Genomic DNA, 9932 nt, shown 5'->3' with positions numbered 1-9932 from the left:
TAGGGTCACACGCTGAAGTGGCCATTATGTAGTCGGCGGGCTGGATCATCCGGAGTTATGGGGGGGGGGGGGTAATCCAGGCCTGGCGTAGTAGACGAGTAGGCCAAATATCCCCACCCCCGATATTGGGAATATCCGGGGGTGAAACTTCCGCCCTATGTCCACCCCCTTACTGGGAGATGGCGCCGTCCTAGTGGGGTGGGGGGGTATTTCGATATCCTCTGGCCTGGATGATCCGTCCTCACTGTGGTCGTGGGTGCATGTGGGAGAGTCTTGGTGAGGGAGGGCCGGATGGTTTGTGCCCCGTCAGGTCGGATAATCCGCTCCCCTCACTGGGTGTTGTCTTCTTCTCCCTGCGTTTTCTTAAACTTCCTCTTCAACTCATGTTCACACACACGCGCGCACACACACCCACGCGCACGCACGCGCACACACACGCACACTGCATCTCGATTATGATGTACAATATGCATATGCTTCCCATCGGTAATTAACTTCTTGCACTTCCACCTTGATAAGCCACAAGTGGAACTCATTTGGATGTTCAAGATCTTTACTATATAATACACAATCATTTATGACATGCATTTATGTTGTTATATTCTATTCAATCCCTGCATCTTTGAAAAACTACCGAATTCGTAATATGTGTTGGGCACTTTTATTCCCTTTAGAAATGATTTGTCCAATAATTGGAGAATTTCATCAAACATTTCATCGATTGCAGCCGAGAATGTGTTGAGGCAAAGGTGGCCAAGGAGGTGTCGAGTCGGTGGTGGAGAACAACGATGTGCCTTGGGAAGAGGTGGGGATGAGCAATGTTAGAGTGGTGATGCCACATGTTGCAGAGTGGGGACGGTTGAAGAGGCGGGTTTTGAAGTTGGAGAGCGGCAATGGGCAGAGGTATGTTTTTTCCTTTAGTGTGGGGGGGGGGGGGGGGGGGGGGGTTAGATTGAGAGAGCCTGGGCTATGTGTTTCGGCGAAGTATAGCATGGGAGTGAATGTTTCAAAGGTCAAGCCTCATTGCCATGTGGATCTTCTTGAAAAGCTAACAAGGTGAGCCACGATATTTGTAAAAAACTTTTGGTGCCACATCAGTGGTGCTATCCACGACGTTTAAATAGCCCTCATAAGCGGTACATGTTAGAGCGCACACCAATTTGGCTCAGTTGATCGCACATGAATTAACGCCCTACCGGACCCGTTTCACTTAAATTAACAAGTAGATTAGGGCTCAAGCATAACTCAACCCAAAAGACTAGCATGATGGGTGAGGTTTGCTTCCACACCTTATAAGTTGGTCTCGTCCACAGTCAATTTTCAATGTGGAACTAAACCTAACATTTTTCCCTCGTCATGGAGATGTTACATTTATTATTTTTCTAACCATAGGCCACTGATAACAAGTACTTTTCGGTGACAAGGTGTGTCCTCCCGTTACTAGGATATGCCCTCGGGCACCACTTTCAAGAGCGCACGGTGGTTTGGTTACTACGACATGATACTATGTTTTCCAAAAAAATGTACTAGGTAACTATTTTATTTAATACATAAATCGATTGTATTTTTTTAAAAAAATAACAATCTCATAGTATCTTAATACTACCATATGATCCTACGATACGATACTTTTGATGGAAAAAACTATATATACCACCTAGTACCTCACCTTGCTCGCTCCTCGACTCTCTCATCGGCACAGAGAGATGTGTTTTATCTTTTAGCAATCGGCACAGAGAGTTGAACTGTTGCAGACCATTTTTGAGCGCGGTTTGTAGTTTGTACAGGCTCCTGCGGAAATAGCAAACTACAAACCGGCTCAGCCCCTACAATCGGGCCATTCGGGTAGGCGCAACGGCACTAATGGCGACCAGGCTGGCGCGCGAGACCGTCAAGAGGCAAAGCCAATGGCGCTCCACGAAGCTCGGGACGCATGTAATCCATGGGCGCCCGCCCGCCCGCGCGCGAAAACCTCCCGTCCGCGCGTTCGTCGCGACGATGTCGTCAACCGCACGACGCAGCTATAAGATGGCAGCGAGGACGCCATGGCCATCCCCTCCATTCCCACGGAGAGAGGAGGAAGGCAGCCAGGCAGCGCTTGCCCCCGCCCTCCCTCCGTGCCCACCCCAACAAGGCCTCCCCTTCGTGGGTGAGCGCCGGCGCCGCGCCACCGCCGGCCCCCGCCGTAGCTAGCTCTAATAAATAAACAATAATAAACACTAGCTAATCAGCCATGGCGTCCCTCTCCCTCGAGGACGTCCGCAACGAGACCGTCGACCTGGTACGTCCATCGTCGCCATTGATCCATCCTTCGGTCCTTCCTTAATTTCTTCTCATCCTGTCCTCCTGGTTGATTGGTTTGATTAATTTGCAGTCGACGGTCCCGGTGGAGGAGGTGTTCAAGACGCTGAAATGCGACAAGAAGGGGCTGAGCGGCGCCGAGGGGGAGAACCGGCTCAAGCTCTTCGGGCCCAACAAGCTGGAGGAGAAGAAGGAGAGCAAGCTGCTCAAGTTCCTGGGCTTCATGTGGAACCCCCTGTCCTGGGTCATGGAGATCGCCGCCATCATGGCCATCGCGCTCGCCAACGGCGGCGGCAGGCCTCCGGACTGGCAGGACTTCGTCGGCATCGTCTCCCTGCTCTTCATCAACTCCACCATCAGCTACATCGAGGAGTCCAACGCAGGGGACGCCGCCGCCGCGCTCATGGCTGGCCTCGCGCCCAAGACCAAGCTGCTCAGGGACGGCAGGTGGGAGGAGCAGGACGCCGCTATCCTCGTGCCCGGCGACATCATCAGCATCAAGCTCGGCGACATCATCCCCGCCGACGCCAGGCTGCTCGAGGGCGACGCGCTCAAGATCGACCAGTCGGCGCTCACGGGAGAGTCGATGCCGGTGAACAAGTACGCCGGGCAGGAGGTGTTCTCGGGATCCACGGTGAAGCAGGGCGAGATCGAGGCCGTCGTCATCGCCACGGGCGTGCACACCTTCTTCGGCAAGGCGGCGCACCTCGTGGACAGCACCAACAACGTGGGACACTTCCAGCAGGTCCTCACGGCCATCGGCAACTTCTGCATCATCTCCATCGCTGCCGGCATGTTCGTGGAGGTGATCGTCATGTACCCGATCCAGCACCGCGCGTACCGTGACGGCATTGACAACCTCCTTGTGCTGCTCATTGGTGGGATCCCAATCGCCATGCCCACCGTGCTCTCCGTCACCATGGCCATCGGCTCCCACCGGCTGTCGCAGCAGGGCGCCATCACCAAGCGCATGACTGCCATTGAGGAGATGGCCGGCATGGACGTGCTCTGCAGCGACAAGACCGGCACGCTCACGCTCAACAAGCTCACCGTCGACAAGACCCTCATCGAGGTCTGCTCCAAGGGCGTCGACAAGGATATGGTGCTCCTCTACGCCGCCAGGGCGTCCCGCGTCGAGAACCAGGACGCTATCGACACCTGCATCGTCAACATGCTCGCCGACCCCAAGGAGGCCCGCGCCGGCATCCAGGAAGTACATTTCCTTCCATTCAACCCGGTCGACAAGCGCACGGCCATCACATACATCGATGGAAACGGCGACTGGCACAGGGTCAGCAAGGGCTCGCCCGAGCAGATCATCGAGCTCTGCAACATGGCGCCAGACGCCGAGAAGAAGGTGCACGCGCTTATTGACCAGTACGCCGACCGTGGCCTCCGGTCGCTCGGGGTGTCTTACCAGCAGGTCCCAGAGAAGAGCAAGGAGAGCGCCGGCGACCCATGGCAATTCATCGGGCTGCTCCCTCTGTTCGACCCTCCGAGGCACGACAGCGCGGAGACCATCCGCCGCGCGCTCCACCTGGGCGTCAACGTCAAGATGATCACCGGCGACCAGCTCGCCATCGGGAAGGAGACCGGGCGGCGGCTCGGCATGGGCACCAACATGTACCCGTCCACCGCCCTCCTCGGCGACAAGAACGTCCCCGTCGATGGCCTCCCCATCGACGAGCTCATCGAGAAAGCCGACGGGTTCGCCGGGGTGTTCCCGGAGCACAAATACGAGATCGTGAAGCGGCTCCAGGACAAGAAGCACATCGTCGGGATGACTGGCGACGGTGTGAATGACGCGCCGGCGCTGAAGAAGGCCGACATTGGTATAGCCGTGGACGACGCGACGGACGCGGCCCGGTCGGCGTCGGACATCGTGCTGACGGAGCCCGGGCTGAGCGTCATCGTGAGTGCCGTGCTGACCAGCCGCGCCATCTTCCAGAGGATGAAGAACTACACCATCTACGCCGTGTCCATCACCATCCGGATCGTGCTGGGGTTCCTCCTCGTAGCGCTCATCTGGAAGTTCGACTTCGCGCCCTTCATGGTGCTCATCATCGCCATCCTCAACGACGGCACCATCATGACCATCTCCAAGGACCGTGTGAAGCCATCGCCGAAGCCAGACTCCTGGAAGCTCGACGAGATCTTCGCCACGGGAGTGGTGCTCGGCACCTACATGGCACTCGTGACCGTGATCTTCTTCTACCTCGCCCACGACACAGACTTCTTCACGGAAACGTTCGGGGTGGCGCCGATCCGGGACAACAACAGGCAGCTCATGGCGGCGCTGTACCTGCAGGTCAGCATCATTAGCCAGGCGCTCATCTTCGTCACACGGTCACGGAGCTGGTCGTTCGTGGAGCGACCGGGGTTCCTCCTGCTCTTCGCCTTCTTCGCCGCGCAACTGGTGGCGACGACGATCGCCGTGTACGCCAATTGGGAGTTCTGCGACATGCAGGGGATCGGGTGGTCATGGGGCGGCGCCATCTGGATCTTCAGTATCGTCACCTACATCCCGCTGGACGTGCTCAAGTTCATCATCCGGTACTCGCTCAGCGGCAAGGGCTGGGACAACGTCCAGAACAAGGCAAGCTAGCGAGATCACCATTGTTCACGCGTGCATCGTCGCCATTGTTGCGTGATCTTGATTGATTTCTCATTTTTGTGGTCGTCCCAGTGAGACATTTCTTCTGGGTGTTTGTGATCTTGGCACAGACGGCGTTCACCAACAAGAAGGACTACGGCAGGGGCGAGCGGGAGGCGCAGTGGGCTGCGCAACAGAGGACGCTCCACGGCCTCAGCCAGCCGCCCACTTCCGACCTCCTCAACAACAAGGAAGAGCTTTCCGCCATCGCCGAGCAGGCTGCCAAGCGTGCTGAGATCGCCAGGCTCCGGGATCTGCACACGCTCAAGGGACATGTCGAGTCGGTGGTGAAGCAGAAGGGTATCGACATCGACACCATTCAGCAGAGCTACACCGTCTAGACAGTGGCCTTCCTTCTGTTGATGTTCCCGTCGGGTCGTTGTCACGTTGTGTTGTGTGGTTTTGAGCGGGAAGAGCAGCTTGTACAACTATGCTGTGTATGTATACATTCTCTTTGAACTGCTGCATAGGTTTTCTTGTGCTCTATATCTCATTGTCTCTAATACAAGTGTGTGGGAACGGTGCATTTGCATGAACATATTGTCACCCATTTCATGCTTCTCTGGCTGCTGCTTTTATTGTGAGCTATGGAACCTGTCACTACGCATCCCCTATATGTCCAAGATCTTTCCTAGCCATTTAATTACACAGCCCATAACTCAAAATTAACAGATAGTTCTATTAATATATGAGAACATTTTACTGATTTACATCTACCCACACAAAACTCATAAACTCATATCCCACAGGTTTACGGAAAAGATGGTACGAAAAGTTAAAAAAAAAGTAACTAAAGCAAACTACGAGAGTCCTACATGTGCATTAGGTGCAGTTTAGTAACCCTAAGCTCTAAGCATGATTTAGGTCAAGACGCATGTTTTGCGTCTTGAACAGGCTTCCATCACAGGCTTTCAAAATGGTCATCAGAACACAAGTTGGGCATTCCATTGTGATATTTGTGTCTATTTATTGAGCAAATGGTTTCAGGTTTTGATATGCACCAGCACCAGCCCATCATATAAGAATTGCACCCCTCTTGGTCTCCCCAACTCATGCTCAAGCTTCAAGGCTTTCTTTTTCTCTAATACCAATATCCTACAAATAACATGGTAGAACAACACAATGGTCAACGCTAAGCCTTGCTCACCTTCCAGCAAGTGAACTCAGAAGGTATTATGGTTTCATCACCAGAAACTACAGCTTTGGCAGTCAGCTTTCCAACTAAACCATGGTACAGAAGGCCCCTGGCACCAAGGCCACCAACTAGCCAGAAAGCACAATTGCTCCTCTCGCCTATTACGTCATTTAAACAGCCCAACAAAGGCAAAGATCCATTAGCTGTCAGTGGAGGCATGGCTCTTATCCCAGCTCTTGCTCCTACATAATCCCATTTACTTATTCCTGGATAAACAGCAGAAGCTTTTGGGAGCAGCTCTTGTGTTGCAGTAAGAGCTTCTTCATCAGATACACTTGATGCATAATTGTCAGGCTTCCATTGCCAGGTTGAGCCAATAGAAACGGTACAGGGACCTTGGAAAGCCAGCCATGCGTCAGATAAGATTGAAGGACTTTGACTGCCATATTTTTCCCTGGCAAAAAGAAAACGCAGCCATCAGATAGTTCCAGCTGGTGCTGTAGTGACTAATGACTTTCAGTTCAACTCACAGTGATGCCTTACATTGTCTCCAATGGCAGCTGGAATTCAGCAATAACTCCTCTGCAGTTTCTAAGAGGTAGCTTATTTGTGAGTTCTGGAAGTAATGTCGCTTTGGCCCCAAGGCAGACGATAACTGAATCATAATCACCTACTCACATTTGATAGCGTCTTTAGGGGGGAAATAGTTCATACTGTAAAACAATAACTTCATTTGACCTTAAATTATTATTTCAATATACTGGAGTACTTGTTAAGAGGAGCTGCTCAATTAATATTTGTAAATTGGCAAAGAGTGCAAAACTTCACTTTAGCTTCAGGTAGTACATTCATATGTACTTAATTCAGAATAATCTAAATGGAAAGCCAACATCTGATGGGGCATATCGTCAAGTTTAGGTTTGTTTAAAGTAATTTCTCGTGCTTATTTTGCGGACTGAGTGAGTATGTTACCTGACAATTTCTGTAGATTATCAATATGTTCCTTGTACAGCTTGAACTCTTTTTGTTCAGTGGGTGAAACGGATGCTTCCTCAGCCATATTTTGGCATGCACAGAACAATGCCTACAAAAACACAAGAATGAAGTGACTCGGTATATCAAGAATATAAGACGACAAAAACATAGGTGAAACAAAGCACGAAGATGTGTAGCACCTGTAGATACTTCTTAGGGTTAATGTTCAGCGCTAGTGGCATATAAACGGCAAGGTTGAGCGGAACACGTAACCCAGGGATCAGTCTTTGTGCAGCATCCGAATCAAGAACTTGAAGGCTGCAACTCTGGAGGCAACTCTGAGCATTCTAACTCGAATAGGCCGAAGCATCAAAATCACACACAAGAAAGCACAAAAAAGAGGCACCTGAGCATAGCTTCATAATCTCAATCCAGCAGTACCTCTAGCAATATATCAGCAGCCTTCTCTGTCGTAGGTGGCCGCAAAATTCCCCTGCTCAGTAAAATGTATCGTCATCGATAGGTAAAAAATCAACAAAAACAAACGGTAAGAATATGGTAGCTACAAGGAACAGCTGATTGCCTTCTCCAGATGAGGGCCTCATCATCTTGACTAGCCCCATCCTCGGATCCAGCGGTTCCATTCGCTTGCTCTGCGCTGCGCAGGAGATCCATACTCTCTTTCCAGAATTCAGCTCCCCTCCAGAGAAGCTTGGCTGCAGTTAAGCAAGAAATTCATGTGTGCACCAAACTTATGCTGCTCACATAATTAGAGCAGAACTGAGTGACACTGGTATTGAAATGGTTGCAGGGACAGTGATGGAGGAGACCTTTCGGCGAGTAGGGATGTAGAAGTCCTCCCGAGACTCCCGAGGCGCCGCCCCCCACGCCGTTCTCGTCGTAGACGTCCACCGACACGCGTGAATCCTTGGGGCTATGCTGCAGCCAGACACCGTCGGTCGGTTTCAGGCGATGCTGTATTTGACAATGAAAGAAGGCCAGGACCGAGAAAGAGGAGAGGACCTTGAGGAGGTGCCACGCGACGGAGAGCCCCGCGAAGCCGGCGCCGAGCACGGCGTAGCGGAGAGGGCGGCGGCATCCTGCAGGAGACGGCGGCGGGGAGGAGGCGCCGGCGGATGTGACAGCTCTTCTGGAGCACGAGCGGAGGCTCCGGAGGAAGCGGGAAACGGGAGGAGGGGAAAATGGTAGCGGCGGGCCGTGACTGCGAGGCGGCGGCATAGCGGCGGTCTCGGCTCCGGTCGAGGGGAGGAGGGGCGGCGGCTGCTGCTGCTGCTACGGATAGGAGAACGGCGGGCGGTGCGACGGCGCAAGCGAGAAGCTCGGCCCGAAGAAGAATGGTGCGACTTCTAGTGTGGGTTGGGCTAATAAGGCCTCTAACATGCAGAGACATGCGCAGTTGAGGACTTGGCATTGGGCCGACCGGAAGAGAATGTGGCAACTGCAGTAGCGAAAATTCAAAGTTTGAACCTGGGTAGGTATAAATATCCCTAAAAAAACATAAACCGATCGGAGATTGCTATTTTCATATATTTACCTTAATTTTTTACGGATTCGAATCCGAAAGGATAATAATTGGAAATGGATTCGAATGCGGGTTATACTGGATTATTACATATATGGAGCATTTGTGGAGAGGACTTAGATCAGTTGCAGATAATCGAATAAATACACACATAAAATTAGAAGTTTGTTTTTTATGTAAAAAACATGACCAAAAAATGTGTAATGCTATACCATATCCAAATTTGAACACTTATAAGGCGTGCACGTCGTTTAAGAAAAACTTTGACTATATATTTTGTCAACAAAATATAAGATATATGCCACAAAAGTTATACCGTTGGATTCATATTCAAGAGAAGTTTCTAACGGTATAATTTTTGTGACACATAATTCATATTTTGTTGACTAAATTAATGGTCAAAGTTTTTCTTAATCTACGTGTGTGCCTTATAAACTGAACCGGAGGGAGTACAACACAACAGTTTGCATCCTCGCATAACATCACGATAGTCAAAATGCAGTTCGATACATTAATAATAAGCAATAATAAGAGTGTAATAATAGCATGACACATTGAGATAGGTAACACGCATAGTTGGACCAATGGACTAACTGGGTTGTTTGGGTATTTAGGGTTGAGAAACATTTATTGAATAGCCCTATTGAGGACCTTGGATAATCCGTAAAAAATATCGGATAATCCTAATCTGTCAGGTACAGTTCTATATTCACTATCATATTCGGCGGATATCCGTTTGACTAATATCCACATTCACATTTATATTTGGAAGACTTTTAAAAGTGCATGCGACATATATCGACATTGATTTAGAGCAGAAATTATTCATAGAACTTGCATTCCTAAACCTGGTTTAAAACAACTAGTACAAAGTCAATGATATGGTTCAGTGTCTTCATTAAGCATCCAAATTAGTCTGTGCTTTCTTCAGTGTTCCGCTCAATAATGAACTTGGTCTCTACAGTTTTTTTCCCGGTTTTATTAAGTGGTGATAGCACTGATTTTTTCCAACCATCCAGAGGTGTTAGATAAGGAGAACATATCTCATGTATTTGTTTCTTTTAGCAACTGAAGTTCTTTCTTGCCGGACAAAAATTTGTCAGGCATCGCTGTGGTGCCTCAAGCACCCCCAATCAATCATCTTCTTTCTGCGACGATGGCTTGCTATTTTTCAAAGGAAACAGAGATGGGGCTGATGAGATCAACAATTTCCTAGATATATATTGTAAGCTTCAAGGCAAATAATCAATAGAGAAAAATCTTCTATTCATTTTAACAAAGGATGCTCGGAGGCAATTAGGCAATTGATAGAAAATATGTTGCAT

General features: G+C 50.3%; 2 protein-coding genes across 5 annotated transcripts; one reads left to right on the top strand and one right to left on the bottom strand.

Annotated features, from left to right (window-relative positions):
• The first annotated feature begins 2046 nt into the window (after positions 1-2046).
• LOC127317957 (ATPase 6, plasma membrane-type) lies at positions 2047-5490 on the top strand. Of its 2 annotated transcripts, none has more exons than XM_051348557.2 (3): positions 2047-2281; positions 2375-4897; positions 5026-5490. In XM_051348557.2, exons 1-3 carry the CDS (start codon positions 2234-2236, stop codon positions 5293-5295), a joined length of 2841 nt encoding a protein of 946 aa, XP_051204517.1. In that variant the 5' UTR covers positions 2047-2233; the 3' UTR covers positions 5296-5490. The 2 variants fall into 2 exon arrangements, with proteins under 2 accessions (XP_051204517.1, XP_051204518.1); XM_051348558.2 differs by having other exon boundaries at positions 4988-5076.
• Positions 5491-5871: 381 nt separating this feature from the next.
• On the bottom strand, positions 5872-8416 carry LOC127317958 (uncharacterized). 3 transcript variants are annotated; one of them, XM_051348559.2, is made up of 8 exons: positions 8088-8416; positions 7895-8003; positions 7648-7780; positions 7506-7557; positions 7265-7411; positions 7062-7173; positions 6633-6759; positions 5872-6543 (listed from the first exon to the last, which is right to left on the bottom strand). In XM_051348559.2, the coding sequence occupies exons 1-8, from the start codon at positions 8301-8303 to the stop codon at positions 6087-6089; spliced, it is 1353 nt and encodes a 450-aa protein (XP_051204519.1). In that variant the 5' UTR covers positions 8304-8416; the 3' UTR covers positions 5872-6086. The 3 variants fall into 3 exon arrangements, with proteins under 3 accessions (XP_051204519.1, XP_051204520.1, XP_051204521.1); XM_051348560.2 differs by having other exon boundaries at positions 7265-7402; XM_051348561.2 differs by having other exon boundaries at positions 7265-7390.
• Between the last annotated feature and the right edge of the window lie 1516 nt (positions 8417-9932).

The sequence above is a fragment of the Lolium perenne genome, chromosome 7 (genome assembly GCF_019359855.2).
Source record: "Lolium perenne isolate Kyuss_39 chromosome 7, Kyuss_2.0, whole genome shotgun sequence".
Taxonomy (NCBI): domain Eukaryota; kingdom Viridiplantae; phylum Streptophyta; class Magnoliopsida; order Poales; family Poaceae; genus Lolium; species Lolium perenne.
This window is presented reverse-complemented; position numbering and strand designations above follow the sequence as displayed.

Coding starts and splice junctions, on each gene's coding strand:
- LOC127317957 (XM_051348557.2), top strand. CDS start 2,234: ATGGCGTCCCTCTCCCTCGAGGACGTCCGCAACGAGACCGTCGACCTG. Junction 2,282..2,374: donor GCAACGAGACCGTCGACCTG/GTACGTCCATCG, acceptor ATTAATTTGCAG/TCGACGGTCCCGGTGGAGGA. Junction 4,898..5,025: donor GGGACAACGTCCAGAACAAG/GCAAGCTAGCGA, acceptor ATCTTGGCACAG/ACGGCGTTCACCAACAAGAA.
- LOC127317958 (XM_051348559.2), bottom strand. CDS start 8,303: ATGCCGCCGCCTCGCAGTCACGGCCCGCCGCTACCATTTTCCCCTCCT. Junction 7,558..7,647: donor GAGGCCCTCATCTGGAGAAG/GCAATCAGCTGT, acceptor TTTACTGAGCAG/GGGAATTTTGCGGCCACCTA. Junction 6,544..6,632: donor CAGCTGCCATTGGAGACAAT/GTAAGGCATCAC, acceptor TCTTTTTGCCAG/GGAAAAATATGGCAGTCAAA.